We start from the raw sequence: 17,985 nt of genomic DNA, 5'->3' as shown, positions 1-17,985 counted from the left end.
CAAATAATATTTGTATGCCTTTAAGGTTAACTACCTAGACAGACTAACAAGTATTACTAATCAGTTTCTTTCTTCTTCCTTTCCATCAAGCATCATTCCTTCCCTCAATGATGATCATCTACAGCTCCACTTCATTTCATGGAAAATTATTTAATCTGCTGATTCAATACCGACCTTTCTACGAGACTGTTTACTTCACAAGGGACTTCAAGAAGCCCAGGAAGAACCACTAAAGTAACTTTAGAAATTCACCTAGTGCTGCTCCATTTGGCCCTGGCAGACTACTTTACATGGACCCTCTCGAAGCAGATTTTTGGTGTGGAGGATGTAGCCTGCATGCATATTACAAAAAGGTGGTTTAACCAGATTCACCCAAGTAATTAAAGGACTACATGAATGAATAAATCACCATAGAAAACTAACATTTCAGGAAGGAATAAGACCAGGAAAGAGACTGTCACACGTCTATTTGGTTGACTTTTTATCACATATCACAGAGCAGAGAAAGGTGAGCAGGTCTTGGATGCATTACCAGGCTGCTGCAGAAGTGCCTAATTACAGTAAGCCTGCCATCGACAAAAATGTCAACTTATTCTCCTCACCTCACACTTTACAGCCAATTTCTGGATAGTAGCGCTATCCCAACAAATCTTTCCTGTTTTCATTCCTTTGCTCTCCTCCCACATTGCAAAAGGGAGTGCTTCCAAGTTCTTCAGTAATTCTTTTTCTAAGATTTCTTTTTAAAATGCAAAGTGACAACGACACAATGGGGCAAAACAGGATTCCATGCAGCATTCCCCACTGCATAACTCTGTCCTTCTCCAGGGCAGATGGCAGAGAGATGCCCACATTAGACCGGGCTGTTCCTTGCTTCGTAAGCTGATGGAACCTGTTTCACTGATGATGACTACTGTGTAACTTGTAATATTTAATACCTCCTAACAATGAGCTGTCGGCTGTAACATTCAGCATCCTATCTCAGAGGGGAGGGAGAAAAATGCACAGCAGGGCATTCCTGGGCACTGAGCAACTAGTCTGTGACACAAAAGGAGACAAGGCAAAATCCTATTTGTATTACTAATGTACAAACAGAGTCAAGGTCTACATATCACGCTGGCTTTTGCAGCACTGTTGCTTACTCATTCTTTCCCTGTTTTTCTGCATTGATGACAACCTCAATGTGGCCAAAAACACTGACAGGGAAACAGCAATTCCCACAAATAAATATATAATGTAAATAAGTGTATTCAGCAGCACAGAAAACCTTTTTTCTGCGAGCACTTGGGCTCCCAGGCACATCACAAAACACAAGTGAACACAGCAGCGTTGCATGGCAGCATCTCAGTTAAGTGGCACATAGCAATAACCCTCCGTGTTGCCAAATAGGATTTTCTACTTCTGATTTTTTTTTTCTCTAAGTCAAGGGTTAATTCTGATGCTGACAGCAGCTACTTAAAAAAATTAGCTTCTTAGATTTGATTTACAGTGTATCCAACAGCTTAGTGGAAAATAAATTAAATTCAATTCAATATAGTAGGTACAATTAATTGGAGAAAAATAAAATAAAACCTGCCTGGTAAATAACCATAGCCTAGCTTTAAGAAAACAGTTAATTTCAGGATCCTTTAAATGCACAGAAATTAGCAAATGTTTCAGTATGCTAATTTTTTTTAATTAAAAGATATTTCTGCAGTAAAAGCTCTTTCATATGCACTACTGATTCTTCATCAAACGTTAAGTTTCCAACTTAACACCAGTATAGCCGGTGGCAGCCTGAAGGTTTACCATCTGCTGCCACCCAAAGTCACGGTGGCCACCTTCAGAACATATGCATCAAAGCCCTGAGATAAGAGACTGAAGGAATACTGCAGAAGTCAGCATAAGGGGAATCACAAACCCAGAGGCAGGCAACAGGCAAGTCACCAGGAAAAAAGAACGTGGTGAACCATTAGTCACCCTACCGAGCACCCAGCCAAGGTCACGGGGGACAACACTGGAAGAACTAAGGACTGCTCTAAATGCGCTGCTCTCCTGTGGGCGGCCTTAATATATATGCAGCCCTCTATCACACTGCAGACGTTTTCTTCCCCAGTTCCCCTTTCTTTTCCAGGTTTTTTTCCCCTCCCTTCCCTCTCCGCCACTACCTAACATTGATTTTTTTTCCAGACTCCACACTTTCAGAACATGACACGGAACGTACCTGTGCTTTTTATTTACTCGAGCAGGTTTTAACGCTGATCAAAATAAACACCTCAAAACACATTTTCTTACAAAAATGTGGCATTAAGTTTACTAACACGGGCTGAAAAATAGCTCGTGCCTGATCAAAGAAAATGGAATAGGATCTCTTACTGCAGTACCAGATACCTGAAGCATTTTGAAGACACACTGGACCTAAGGGATTACTTTAAGACCAGCTCCACTTTGTTATTAAATTGCCATTCTGCACTGAAAACACATCATGTAATAATGTCACCAGTGAGCTGTCTATTAATTCTGGTCCTTATCTGCTAAACAAACGCACTCTTATTATAGGATAGATTCTCTAGCAAAAGTCCTACAAACTGGAAGACGTATCAGATGATCACCTAGGATTTTTCTCTTTGCATTTACCTCACCAGTTAGAAAATCCCATTCCTGGACAGACCACCAGGAACGAGACAAGTTGGTCACCTGATCCTAACACAAGTACTTGGGACTTCAAGAAAAGCTTAGCAGGGGCTGGTGCACAGCTGGGTGCCACGCTCAGGGCACGGTTGCGGTGATGAGGCAGAAGCAGGCGTGCAATTCCCCCCGTTCTCCTCAGCTGCGCCGGCTGTCAGGGCTACCAGGATTAAAAGATCTACTTAACACAGATTTATTCTTGTCACTTTTCAGATTACACCACCCAGACTCTCGCTCGTCTCCCTCTGTCGTTATAAAAAGAGATTACATTTGGCTAATATGTATGAAAAATGTGATTATTGCTTATCCTTGTACCTGTGCAATATGAATTATCTTCAGTTTGCAGTTATTCCTCCTTTCAAACCATTATACAAGCTCTAAGTTCCTTAGAATATCCTATGACTTGCAACAATAGTGTACTCAAAAGACAAACAGTGCAGCTTTAAATAATGCAAATGCTAAGAAAACAGCATATATTCAAATTGGAATTTTTAATACGTTTACTTGGTTGGTAAGAGAGGAAAGTCCACTTTCTTAGAGGAAACTAAAAACTGGCCAATAAATGACCAATGGTGAAATACTAACCTAGAAAATATATCTGGCAGGTTTCACTAGAGAATACAGTTTACAATATGAAAATGAAATGCCACTCAGCATCACAGAGTAATTGCCTGCCACCAATTATGTACTAAGCAACTTAGTAATAGTTAGAAAGACAAACTTAAAATAATTTTGGTTTAAAAGAAAATATCTCTATAAATTATTTCTTTCTGGAGGCCAGAAGATACATATAGTTCAGCCTGCACTGGAATATTCAATAATTTAATTTCTATTTGATAAAGGGAAGGGAAAAATCTGCATTATTTTACCCAATCTTAGGACTGTTTTATGTCAGATGAAACAAAACATTCACTAAAGTCAAAACAAATTTTAGTGAGACAAACAAGAAAGAAACTAGAGAGAGACTAAGGGTTATAACAACAAAACACTCAGAAATGTTCAGACTGGTATAAATGGAAAGACTTCAGGAAAAGAAGGGGCAGGTGTTTGAGGGCAGGGAAGAAGGACCAGGACTCACTCTAGCTGGGAGAGAGATTGCATTTTAAAAGTTGAGTAAATTTCATTACTTGGGGCTTGAAACCTGACTGTAGCTTAGGAATAATCCTGCAGCAGTAGGAAAAGGAAGGTAGTGAGCCAAGAAATCAGTTTTGATGACAGCTCTGTAGTTGATTTGATTTTGTAGGACTTGCCAAGTCACTTAGGAAACTAAAGGGTCATCAAAACATAAAACAAGCTCTTAAAAGTTTATTTCTCTTAATAGTTGTTATTAGTATTACTCAGTTTTGGATTTTCAACCATTTTGCCACTGCTATTTTCCATTATGCCATGTTCAGATGAGGAAAACTTGCTAGTTGGTTAAATTCATTATAATCTGTTTTCAGACAATTTCTCTTTCTAAGCATCATAATGAAACAACAACGAATGTCTGTACTCGATTGTGTTATTACAGCTCCTTTTTCCTCACACCTCTTCTGTAGACACAGCCACTCATTCGAATCCATAAGATGATCTAAAGACGCTTGGCAGTACGCACCTGACAGCCAGGTAAGAGAAAACATCTGCTATGGTCAACTCAATTTCACAACTGCAACAGTCTTTAACCTCATCTCAAAATAAAATGTCGAATATTTAAGTTTCTAACAAACACTTGACAGGACATAGGTAGCTATGCACGGCACACACACTGCCATAAAAAGAGTCCATTTCTTCTATCCTCTGAATAAATTCCATTAAAACTAACCATAACCTGTTTGAATTCAACTATGGGTCTGCAGATTATGCATGAGAACTCTACATATATTCTATGTACTTCTGCTTTTTGGCACTTTCATTCATGACGTAGATGAGTAGCAATTACACACTTTAAATAATACTGACTTGGTTCTCCTGCATATTTCTAAGGTCAATTCATCAAAATGTACTACCGTCAGAGTTAGGACTTCTCACAATAGCATGACAGCCACAAAAAATAACCTATACTCAAGATGAATAGAATTGCTTCCAGTTCTTCAGAAAAGAAGTTATCTATTTCTATCAGGAACTCCCAAAATAATTTTAGCAAGGCCCTGATGAGAGTATTTTGTTTTATAAGGTTTCAGATTGTATAAAAAAGCTTAACAAACAGCGTAGTGAACAACAAGCTCAAAGGTACAGACACCAGCCGAAGAACTGATCACAGTCACACCAGTGCCAACACAGACAATGTGGCTTGATGGGGGACCAGGGGAGGGGACAGAAAAGACATAAAAGACAGTCATTGGTTACAGAGGCATAGTTACTACTTAATGCACTCTGCTTTCAAGATGAATCTTTAAATTGAATGAATCTAAATAACAGAGGGTTCTAAAGAATAAGAAATTGGGTTTGAAACAGCATTGTGAAGGTATCCAGCAGCACCATAACAAAGTCGTTTCTTTAGGGGCCAGTTGTAGCTTCAAAGGGAAGATTTGCCTAGGGCAGAAACTCAGCACAGAATCTGCAACCTTGATTTTTAATTAGGCAAATTTTGAAAGCAAAAATCTTTGCTATTCCAAAAAGAAGTTTTCGACTTTAAGGCACATGAACTGATAAAATAATTGATCATTCTTGCTTGGTGATAACAGTAGCTAAAATATTTAGATATTAGCCCGTTTTCAGTAAGGTACCTCGGGTAACACTAACGAGAGCTTTGCTGCCCAATCAGCAGCACCCCAGAGTTCATAACATTTGCAGGACAAAAGCCACCTTCATAATTAGATTAAACTTCTGTTTTTAGAAATCTACTCACAGGTAGACTCTTCTCATAATAAACACATAAAATACCTGCAAATACCACCTAGTTAACCTTTGACACTACGAAATGAGCAAACAGCAGCAGCAAAATTCAAGCAAAGTGTAGGTCCTCTTGGGTCTATTGAAATAGTCGGATTTATACCACAGCCTTTGCATGAAAGCAGAAGCAGAAGGATGGGAGGGAAGGCACAGATATGGTCAACTCTTCTGTGAATTTTCACAATATTTTAAGGAGTTTAATAATGCTAAGATCTCTAACTCGCTCAGAATCAGCAGAAAAGGGTCAACACTGCAAAAATTATTCAGGTGACAGGGAAGGTGGAAAGGCAGACAGAGTGAAAGCACACTGGGAATAAACTAGGCTAAAATGAAATGTCTAATCATTCTGCCTAGCCTAAAATAGTTTGAAAAACCCAGAGTTTCAAGTAGCAACAAGCACTTTGCCTGTGAAAATGAAGCCAATTCAAAACACTTCAAGAGGCTTCAAAAAGAAGAACAAAGACTGACGTTAGTCTAAGGGAAGGCACTGCACCTTTCAGCATTTGATGGAGTGCAGGTTAACAGCTGGTTTTCTCGAGGCAGCACTGTAGCAGGCAGATGCCACTCCGGGCTTCAAGCAGTAGTGGGAGAACAAGTCTGCAAACCAACCACCACCATTTTTAAGTCAGTGTGTTTACACCAGTTTTGCACAGGATTAGGCAAGACAGCAGTAAAAATGTCAGTGGCTCATTACTATCCACACAACCACTTTCTGCTGAAACTGAAGCAGCTACCTCAGGGTTAGAATAGGAAAAGAGTATATTCAGGCAAAACTCTGCGTGATGCTGAATCAGTTACAGACATGTGCCCAAAAGTATGGCATCTTCAATGCTGGCCCTGAAAACCAGAATCCATTTTCAAGGAGAAACACGCTATGTCATCTGTTTGGATCCAGCAAGGATACTTACACATCTATTTGGATTTCTCCATGGTGTGAGCTTTAGGGCATACACAAGCAGAGAAAGAAGCAAAGAACAGTGATGGCAAGGAAAGAAGTGAGATGGTGCTTTAAAGCAAAGGCAGGGGCATTGTCTCCAGCACAAAGGTACATGTGCATACTTTTGTTTCATATTCGCATGCATTATAAAACCAAATAAAACATGCTCTGAACGTTTGGGCTTAGAGCAGCTTTTCATTTGCCTCACAACTTTATGAACACTTAAAAATATATGAAAACAGACAGCATGCTCAGAATAAGATTAAGTTCATAATAAGGAGATTCTGGAAGCAGGTACACAGAGTACAAAGACACCTGAAAGAATATTGCTCCCTTTTTCATACAATAATTAAAAATATTCACTCTGACCCCTATGATACTGTTTACACATGAGCACACCAGTTGTATATACAGGCCTGTTACTCCTCACGCACATCTCCAACACTAAGATCTTGTATTTCTCTCATCGCCAGAACCCTGATTCCTCCCAACTCTGCCTCAAAGACCTGGACACGTTCAGCTCACACCTGAGACACTTACTAGAGCTGTGGTCAGAGAAATCTAGGAGATCTGATAACACCAAGGACTCCAAAAGCTTCATTCTGATCAAGTGTCTTCTCTGGTCACCGTTCATTATTCTTATACAAGAACGAAGATACTGGAAAGGTCTTTCTTGGTTGATTTCCAACACTTCTGCAGCCTCACATTGTCTGACTAATTCACAAAGTCCATGCCTACTGCATCCATTTAGTGGCTACTAATCTAGTTAGTGCCTACTAATCCAATGGATAGGTGCTTTTTACAACCTCTCTCTCTGATACATACACAGAGTGGAACATAGGCTAAATTCTGTACTGACAACTGAGGAAAGAAGACACAATGAATATGAAGTCAGAGCTGAGAAAACCTTATGTGTTATAAAAACAACTGTAATACCTAATATATATAAGCCCTCTGAGGAGAAGTTACCAACTTATGCACATAATTACAACAAAACAGGCAAAGAAAAACAAAAAAAAAATCATTTCTCACAGCTAGGTTCAGTCCAACAAGAAAAAAGAAACTGAGAAATACAGACCTTAAGAGACCAGCTACAGGTTTTCTAATGCACGTTACAAATGCATAAATTGACCATGCATCAGTACATCATGCACAAACCAGGGACTACATAAGAAACTATCAAAAGGCACGAGAGAATTGGCATGGCAAAAAGGAAATAAGCCTTTACAATCTGCATTAGCCACTGCCACATTGCTGAATAATAGATCATCTTGAAAGTATTTGCTAAGGTGATAACTAATCAGCATTATCAAAACAATGCAGCAATTCTTCTGGTCTCTTAATTAGGCTTGCAAAAAATCCGTATGGTCCTTTACTGTTTACAGAGGGGTATTACCCTGGGATTTTGGAAGACATTATTTGCATAAGTCAAAAATAAGCTTGGCTTCATTGCTGCATCTCTGTCTTTGCTGGTGATTTCAATTCCAAATTCTTAGGGAAGGAGAACGGTCATGTGTGTCCCCAGCTCCCATTTCAAGTCACAGGTCAAAAGTAGGAATTTCTACCCTTCTATGTTTTAGGTATCCACCAGTTTATTCAACTGAAAACACATCTATTTGTCCTTACCCCAGTACTGTAACCATGACTTCATTTTTGAAAAACAGGCCTCAGTCTACTGAATGCCACCAAACATGTACCTTATCCTTTAGCTCAAATATATTTTGCATGACCTTACATGAATTGCTTAGATAAAAGCCTTTTTTCTTCTACTTTTGTTATTTTAAAGTGCAGATGCATTTGAGTCATTTTCCCCTTTTGTTTCATATCCTTAAGATCCACAGCTTCAAAGACAAAATGTCAGCATGCAGTCGATTTATGACTGAACTCTTGAAGAGACACTGAAGAATTACCTTGTCAATCACCCCAAGGACTCTGAAGGCCTTCAGTTCCTCGGCAGGGCTCCTTAGGTTCCAAGAGGGCCTTGAACTTAGTGATCCTGGAGGCTAATGGAAGATATCAAAGATTATACATCAATCAGGGTGGTACTTGAAGGAAGACTGCCTGCTGAAGCAAATGCCAGGCCGAAGGAAACTAAATTTATCATAAATCAGAGAGAGTGAAGATGAAAGGAGAAGTTTTCTGTTTGTCCTTAGTGGGGTGAAAAAAAAACAACTTGCAAGTAAATAAAAATCAAGATAACATTGAAAACAAAAATTTTAAAAAAGAAAAAATAATGAATTTTATACTTTCTACGCTTAATGGAACCTGGCAATCGATTACTCAATTCTTACCCCATCACAATAATCAATCAAAGCCTTACAGGTATTCTGGATACAAAATTATTCAGAGATCACTGAGGAGGAGAAAGCAAATTAGAGGCTTTTTAAGTCTGAAGAACATAAAATACAGAATTATAAACAGGGTTCTCTTGCTCTCTGATGAGCTTTATGAAATCCTTTTAATAACAAGGTGCACAACAGAAACAATTTATAAAACTGCCTTAGAAAAAGGTAGCTAGCTATGTATCATTAATCTAGAAATTAACACCATAGCAAGAGAATTGGCAGGTGCTAACTATTCAAGTAGTTAATACACATAGATTTTTGTCTGTGCTATGTTCTGTAGCTTCTCAGGACAAACTGAAAGCTTGCATGTCAGAGGAGGGAACGTTTCAACTGGAAGTCTTCTGGGACAAAGATCAACCTCTTAAGCATCACATGTACCTCTGGCACATTAACAAACATTTTCAGAAGTTTCCAGTTGCCAACTGAGAGAATTCATTAGATCATCCTCCAAAAATTCAACACACAGCTTCTACAAGAACCAAAGACCTGGATCTCTTCCTCACAAATAAGGTAACTTCATTTGCAGAGCTGTTGAATGCCGAAATCCTTTAAGCATAACCTGGCCTTCCCAGGTACACTTCTATTGCACAAAGGTAAAGGAAGAGGAAGGTGAAACTCCTTGATTTTTAGGCTTATAAGAGGCAAAACCTGTTTATCTAATTTGTCCACATCTTGAGTCAATATTTAACAAATATGTCACAAAGGAAAAATGCTGGTAAGCAATTACACTGTGGATTGAATTTTTAAGTATCAGGGAAAATCAAGAAATCTTCCCTTATATCAGAAACTCCCAGAAAAACTGAAGATCCTGAACTAAGTAATTCCATTTGCTTCCTCCTTAGTGTTTCCCCGGCATCCTTACTGTGCTATCCTCAAAGGCCAGGGCACCTCCCTGAAGCCCTTTCTTTCCCAAAAATCAACTCTTATTTAAGTATTGTCTGCAAAATTCTGAAGAAAGGGTCATAAACACACATTCAAAAAGCATGGAGAAAAGTGTGCTTTTCTTTTGTGTTCACCTACGGGGCTCGATGTTTAAAAGAGTTTATTATTTATCTTCATTTACTTGTCTGGGTCTTACAATTGTTTTGTCATGTAAACACTGCCAAGCAAGAGTAGCAACAGCAGTTGAGGAAAACACAGCCCAGATTCTACAAATCACTAAAGGTTTCAGCATGAAGAAAAAAAAACTGTACATGAAGTTTTTTCTCCAAATCTGATTTAGGTTCCACATTCTAGTGAGCTGTTGGAAGGTCAAGAGAGTTCTTTTGTTGGGTTGTATTTTGAGAGCATGCAATTTTTCTGCAATAACAAAATATTTGCATTGAAACAAAGAGTTGTGCTAACACAGAGTCTATTCATGACAAGATTTCAAAAGCATTCTAAGGAATACATTTAATGAAAGAATATTTCCAAATCCTCTAGACTACTATAAAAGATTTCCACTTCTATCTGCATACTATTACATTGTATAACCATTCCTCAATAATCAAGCTTTTAAAGTTTTCTCTTATGCATAACATTTCAACCATGAATTAAGTTCATACATCTCTACAGAAGTTAATAGCTGTCTAATAATGCTACAGAATCAGATTTCACCCATCACATCTGAAAAGCCCAAAAAACCCAGTATATATTTTAGGGTCTTTCTCTAAATTATCACCAAGGGTAGCACAGTCAGTAACACTGCATACACACACTGTTTTTCACGTGTGCACTCTACAGTCACTTCTTACCTTAAAACAATTTACAATCGCATCCACATCTCCATAGCTCCCAGTAGCATCTCCATTTTTATCAGTTTCAAGTTATTTTTTGCTCTTTACAGTACTTTGGTTTCACTGTTGCAAAGTCTAATAGGAGAGCCCAGTGATGGGGAGGCATCACATTCTGTCATGAAGCAAGCTGGAAGCAAACTCTAAATACCCAACTCCCAGAACTACAGCAATTAAGCACTCTGTGAAGCCGCCTGCTCCTCTGAATAGAGTAAAAATCCAAGCTCAGCATCTATCCAGCCATAAGAAAAATAACTAAAGAACAGCGCTCTCATCAAAAATAGATGAACAACAAAAAAAAAATACAGTAAGGATGGTAACAAAAAGTCAAAAGCTTTATTTGCCTTTAGAAAGATGGTATTTATATTCTAAAGACAGTGGCAGGCTACCTCTGCCTGCAGGCAGCCTTCATCAGCCTGCCCAAATGCTCAGCATGCTGCTCAGGTATCCCAGGACCTTGTCTCTTGTGGTTGGGTCCTATATGTTTGAAAGTATTTCCAGACTACACTCTGAGCTGCACAGCTGGAGTTACCTGACTTATGATTGGCATCACCAGTTCCTTTCCCACCATCACCTTTTGGCTAGCGTGCGCTAATTTCAAGTAGACAAGGATGATGCTGATTGTGATGCTGGCCTCTGCAAAGACTCGGCAGCTTGCGGCCACCTCTTGTCTTTGGAAGGCTTTAGTTTTGCAAGCTACACAATGAAATATGGCAATAGCTCTTGCCTCAGCTTTGGCATCACTGCCAGAAGTTTTAAGAGCAGTGAGAGAAAGAGAAGTACACCACCAGCCAAGCAAGAGGAAAAGCCTCTCACCTTAACCTCACTGAAGGCAAGAGCACTATCCCTAGCCCAGTGACACAAACACCATTTGATGGAAAATGATTTTACTGCTGATTCTGCCACCTTTGACAGCGGTCGCCACAGACCCTCAGGATAAAACGAGCACTTTCACAAACATCAGTGCAGAGCTGCACATCAAAATGTGATCTTCCCCTCACTGTTCGGAGGTCTACGGCTGATGACTTCAGTAACCATTCACCTGTAGCATGACCAGACCCTCGAATGCAGCAAGGAGATGCCTTGTTTTGAAGCAGATGCTGCTGGCCTGAGGCACGAGGCTCCAGGCCATGAGCGTGAAAAAGCTTCCAGCTCTCCTGGTCTGGTCCTGGCCCCTTCCTCACTCTGCACCACAGGAAAACAAGGTTGCATCTCTGCACACATCTGAACGTGGACAGAGCTATGGCGTGCTTCAGAAGGTCCCCAGTGATCACCTGCTGGGGACTGCATCTTCCCTGAAGCTGGGACACATCTGGGGTCATGCACATCTGGGACCAGCAGCAGACAAGCATGCAGAATGTGATCTTGGAAGCCTTGAGACTGAATTTCTTATTTTGTGTTAGATTTACATCTCACTGAACTACAGCAGTGTATTTTCTTTACACTTCATGTAATTTTCATGCACATTTAATGAGAATTTTAGTAAGATATCCTATGAAAACTGCAAAGACTGAAGACTGCTTTTCCTGTTTGGGCATCAGGCTTCCATGTAACTCTCGTTACTAAATTGCTTTGAAAATCAAAAATAATTGACATTTTAAAAGACAATAGCTTTTATAATGGTGCAAAAAGAGACAGTTTTGGATATAAAAAATTGGGCATAAGTAGAGCCAGAAATAATTTCGAAGAGTGAAAAAAACATGCATTATAAAAATATCTACAAAGTTAAAACAGACCCACAGCCTGTATGTGTAGCTATGCTCGGCCTCACAGCTGACAGCTACATAAGACTGCAGCTTTCTGACGGTCAGTCCAGTGTGGCTCAAACGCTGTTGCTGTAGCTCCCACTCAGGCTTGGAGGTGGCTCCCCAGAGCTGCCACTTATAAAGAGGTAGAGGAGAAAATACAGCCTGAGAATCTGCAAAATGGCCTGCTGCTGCCATCACACAGCATTCTCAAGCATGTCGTCTACAAGGCCCTTGAGGCTGCCGTGCTGTGCCAGAGGAGGAAGAGAAGGACAGCGTTTGCTGCAGCTTGTTTTTCCAGAAGGCCTGTGTGCCTGTTTACAACCTCCAGAAGCTGTCTCCCACATCTCCCACTCCTACAGGTCACAGCAAGGCTTTTCTCAATGTTTACAAGACTCTGTCACATGAGTTCCCAGTTCATGGTTAGTCATGGTTGCGTCAGTTCCCCGTGCTTCTTTTAAGCCTTAAGAAATCTTCTATCCATCCTTAAGCCCTCTACCCGTAACCTTTTTCTAATAGTGCCAAGGGTTCTCCAAACACCTTCTCTTGTGCTCCTCTCTTCACTGCTCAGACTTGCCAGCAGCCGGGTGGTTGCTAAGGATGCTATCCTTGAGGGCTACACTGTTGGCTTTTTGTTGAGGCAAGAAAAGTAACAAACTACTATTCTTCTTTGTTTGGTTTCCATGGCATCAAAGATGATTTTTGCTTCTCAGCTCTGAAATGCCAGCCTTTGCCTCTAGGGAAATCTGGTCTTTGAAGAGGCAAGGGCATGGCATTTTCGGCCGCAGAAGAATGGCTTGCTTCCTTCTGCCCCAGGCCCCCAGAAAAAAGCCACCATGCTTTACATCACGTGGTGTTCAGATGACAAATGGGTGGCTTGGGGTGTGCTTAGCAGGCATAGCCTTTTGAGACTGCCACACATGGCTCAGCACACGGCTGGCAGCCCAAGCCTTCAGGAGCTATGAGGGGCTGAGGGGTGAAGGACAATAATTGAACCTGCAGTTCAGAGCTTACCTCTTCCCTTGCTGGACATTTCTCTGGCCTGGTGGACAAGAAAGAAGTAAAATGTCATGTCTAAGGAGGACAGGTGAGCCTAGTTTTGATACTGATCACTGTGGTTGTTCCTTGTAAGGGCACAACAGGAAACACAAAGCTATCTGCACCAGACATGGGTGACAAAGCAGTTCTGCCTTGTAATAGCAGGTCATGAACAAGAACACTTTGCCTTAAATGCCCATGCTTGCTTACTAGTCAGACCTCTTCCTCCAAGGTGCAAACGGTCTCAGCACCCCTGCTGCGCATGTTCCCTACACGGAACCATGCTTCCCGTAACAAAACTGCAGTCTGCCAGTTGTAACACAGGAACAGGTACTGCTAGGATACAGTATTTGCCCATCATTTTCTTGCAAACCAATTTCAGTTGTATGGTTCAAACTGTGCTGGGTTACCAGACGTAGTAGCACTTAACCATGCTTCTAGGAAAGGCTTCCTACATGTGCAGTGGTTCTTCTCAAAGACTTCGGTGTCCCTCCAGCACAGATGAGTTGATGAGAGATCTCTTTACAGATCCACGCGGGCAAAGAAGGTATTATACAGGGTTATTTAAACATTCACGTTACATCCTGTCCAAGCACAAGCATTTGAACAAGAGATGGATGGTATCAGTCAGCATGACCTACAGCAGTAGGAGGTACCAGTGGTAACAGACCAGCCTTGCCCCAGCATGACCAATGGCATGCAAACAGCAGTTAGACAAACATCAAGATGGTGTGAAGTGAAGGTGCAAAGAGGCATACACACTAACCTTGTACACTACAGACTTCATTTCTTTAGGAGAAGGACATAGCATATCTGCATGTTGCCACTAGTACCTCCCAAGAATCACAGCATATATAGATGCAGACAATTTCACTGCACTTATTGCTGCCTGCATGGGATGGAATAAGTCACACAAACTCCAGTATAATCTATCATTGGGAGTAAAAAGGATAAACAGTAACTAAGGTGCAAGAATTCAGGTCTGCTCAGCAACCAGTGTGCAGAAGAGTCATGTTCCTTGCTCTCCTTAAGACACTAAGCCAAAGCACAGAGCATGACAATTCCTAGTGGTTCCTACCACTACCCCTACAGTAACTCTGGAAAATAAATCCTTCTACCACTACCCTTACAATGACTTTGGGAAATAAGTCCTTCTTCCGATTAACTTTCATCTATCAACTTGGAGACAAGCTGTTCCTCACCACAACCATCATGACCCATCAGCACCATCTGCCCTCGATGCCAGCAAATTCCAAAGCTCTGAGATAAAAGTCAAGTTCATGTGTTATGAAGAGCAACAAATAAAAGGAATTAAAATACATGTACAGACTTAGGTAAAACAAAACCAAATCGTGGAAACCTGGCTTTCTTTGTAAAAGGGAGAATAATCCAGCTGCCACGTTTTGCCTGTGTAAAGTCAGATTTGCCCCAACTTGTCAATTTTGAGTTTCAACACAGAAGGAGAATGGTATTCTATTCTCACAACTTTTTTTTTTTCTTATCCCAATTAATTCTGCTTTCCTTTGGATCTGCAAAGAAGGCATGTACCTTATTCAGTAGAGCATAAAAGAGGAAATACTTTACCTCTCAAGTTCACATACAAAAATGCAACCTATTTCTTCCTCCTTCCCAACCACAGTTAGTTTTTAAACTTACAAAAAGGCAAAAATAGGTTGTTCATGGTTTTTTTTTTTCCTTGTTCTGTGGTTTCCAAACACACTGAGGTTTTCATTCAATATAGATTCTTCCCCATTTTCAGGGGTGTCTGACCCAAAGAAAGACTACCTAGTAGGAGTTCATATCAGTCCAAAATACTAAATTGTTCAAAGTACAATTCATAGCAGCAGCAAGACTCCAAATCTCACAAAATATATCCCATTTGGAACATCCTCAAAATTGCTCTTGTGGGCTCTCAACATAAAAAAAAGCTACCCTTCAAAATCAGTGGGTTTGCTTTTTCAATTTACTTATTAGGCAGTCGGATTTTATAAGGCTTCCCATTTTTGCAGCAGTCATCTCCTTAAACCATTTTTAGATCTGTGCAAAATAAGAAGCAATAATCTTCTGCCCTTTTTGTCCTCACTTGATATAACTGTAGAGAGACAGGAAGTTGGTAACTGTTATATTTACTACAATAGGGCAGTCATCGACAATCACATACAGTTTAAGCATGACTGCAGTAAAAGTAAAGTAAGAACAGATAAGTCCCAAAGGAACTGGTTGGGGAAGGGCAAAGTAGAAATTTATTGAGGGTGCCTTGGAACAAGCTTTGTTTGTCGTTTGTACAAGTACAGATAAGGGTGTTTCTGCTTAAGAAGGTGGGTATTACTACAGAAACTCCTCAAAAATCAAGCAGCAGCTAATCACTCAAGCATGTCCAAGAGAGACATCTGAAGGTATCAGGAAAAACCTTTGCTTACTTTATGGGAAATTCATCTCTCATCCCCCCCGCCACGTCCTTTGTCATTTCTGATACACCATTATGTGCCAGGCTAAAGAAACCAACAGCCATTCCCCTCCCTACAGGACCAAGCAATATTCTCATGTATTCTTTAGCACAATTAAAAATCTTTGTTTCATCAACTGCAAGTAGAAGGAAAGCATGCTAAAAAACATGCCTGGATTAAATTAAGCATTCTTCGTCATGCTACGAAATGCAAGAATCAAAGAAGAATGGCAACTTAAAGAGAAACGTAACATCAAAATACTCCTCAGGCCTGCCAAAGAGAAATTCTAGAGAGTTTTTGAACACCAAGCTCGAATATGCTTTGCTAAAAGACAGGACAATTTAGAAAAAAAAAGAAATTAAAGCCTACCATAGAAACAGATGCATCTTCAGAGGATTTATGGTAGAGACTGGAAATTTTTTCAGCACGCATAAGATATTCTGCAGTCTTCCTTTTCACTGCTTCTCGACGAGTTGGACTTGATTCACCTCAATGGAGAAAAAGAAAGTTATTTTTGAGAGAGAGAGAGAGAGAGAGAGAGAGAGAGAGAGATGTACCAAGTAGTCAAAGCACATGACTGCTTTGATTCTACCTTTTTCATTTCCTCTGGGTTATTCATAATCAAATCTACACATATGCATCTTATAAAAAGCAAGTACTATGATCTCAGACTTCTACAAAAGTATCAATCTAAGCCTTGCTATAGACTAAGGTAAATAAGAAGTCTTACCTCATTTTTCTGTGATCTGGTATATATTCCTAAGGTAACATAAGTAAGAACTGAAACGAACCACTGACCTGAACGTTGTACCCAAAAAAACCCCTCAATTAGGGAAGACAAGATAAGATAAGACATTTATTATGAAACAATAAAGAAACTTGTTTTTTCCCCATGTTTGTAATATGAGCTTTCCCAAGTATAAAGGAAAGCCAGAAATGCTATCAATAGCCAGAAGGCAACATGAGAGACATCAAGAATTCTTGCTCACAGCTTTCTGATGCTACCTGCTCCTTGCCTGTTGGCTTGGGGTGACACAGGAAGAAAGGAAGAAGTGCTTGCAACAACTACTTCACTTCCCAGATGGCTGAACCACTATTGCGTTATGTCTAATGTACCCAAACTCTTCCAAGAGGCAATAATCCCGTGATACCACACAAATTGTGTATTCACTCTAAAACTTACAGTGTGTTTAGACATTCATATCATGAGCAGCATATCGTTATAACAGACTCAATTTGTGATGATGACATGCAACCAGTCAACTGCCAGGCAAAGATAAAGAGATTGTGAGCCACAACTGTTATAACAGAGAAGTGAGATTACTATGCTGAAAAACAGTCTCAGAAGAAGTCAGAGCAACAGAAGAGATTTCAGATGGCCCTGACAGTCTCTTCCAGCCATAACTGAGGCCATCTGAGACTTGCAGAAACACAGCCTTGGCTATGACAGGCTTCTGCACCGACAGGTGCAAGCCAACACCTCTCACAAACCGAGGCTCAAACAGGGCAAGGAACTGCAAGGATATCTGACTAACAGCTACTCAACATGAAAGACAAGGCAAGGAACAGGAGAGGTAATAAATTAAATACGCAAATACACAAACCCTAACCAACAGCAGATAACAGAGACAATAACAAAGACTAAAACTCGTAAGACACTGATCAATGGGCCACAAAAGGAACCTCTGACTCTAACCTTGAAGAAGTTCAACCAGAAACCTGGTAACTGATAAGAAAAAAAAGCCCAGGATTATTGTGGTTTATCAAGAATGAGTCTCATAAAGAGCAAACTTATTATGGGATGTCCAAGGGAGAACTTACTGTGTAAACACTTGTATGCAAAACATCATGGGATGTTTTTGGGAGGGGATTATAGGAATGCATAAGATATTGTAAGATGTTTAGGGGCAGGATTAAAGGTAACGAAATTGAAGGGTCAAGGTGGAAGGGGGGCACAAGCATGAGAAAACAGAGGTAGGAATTACATGGGCCGACTACGTGTAAGCAGGTTGCTGGTCAGTGCATTTGTCTGAGTCCTGTACCTGACCACCACTGCCTATCTTACCTTCTTGTTAAACTCTATTTTTCACTATTTTCTGCATGAGTGCGTTCATTATTCTCTGTGCATAAGACATGCCAACAAACTTCAAGCCAGATAAGCAGGCA

The 17,985-nt window shown here is 40.2% G+C and overlaps 1 protein-coding gene across 8 annotated transcripts in view; it reads right to left on the bottom strand.

The window, feature by feature from the left end:
• Positions 1-17,985, bottom strand: part of RPS6KC1 (ribosomal protein S6 kinase C1) — a 93,969-nt gene that overhangs the window by 34,517 nt on the left and 41,467 nt on the right. For all 8 annotated transcript variants that reach the window (XM_075749225.1, XM_075749223.1, XM_075749220.1 and 5 more), the window contains 2 exons: positions 16,189-16,307; positions 8,383-8,475 (listed from right to left, as the gene is read on the bottom strand). In XM_075749225.1, coding sequence (XP_075605340.1) covers positions 8,383-8,475; positions 16,189-16,307 — 212 coding nt within the window. The remainder of the gene's footprint in view (positions 1-8,382; positions 8,476-16,188; positions 16,308-17,985) is intronic.

The sequence above is a fragment of the Balearica regulorum genome, chromosome 3 (assembly GCF_011004875.1).
Source record: "Balearica regulorum gibbericeps isolate bBalReg1 chromosome 3, bBalReg1.pri, whole genome shotgun sequence".
Lineage (NCBI taxonomy): Eukaryota > Metazoa > Chordata > Aves > Gruiformes > Gruidae > Balearica > Balearica regulorum.
Note: the sequence above shows the minus strand (reverse complement) of the source record. Positions and strands in the feature narration are given on the sequence as shown.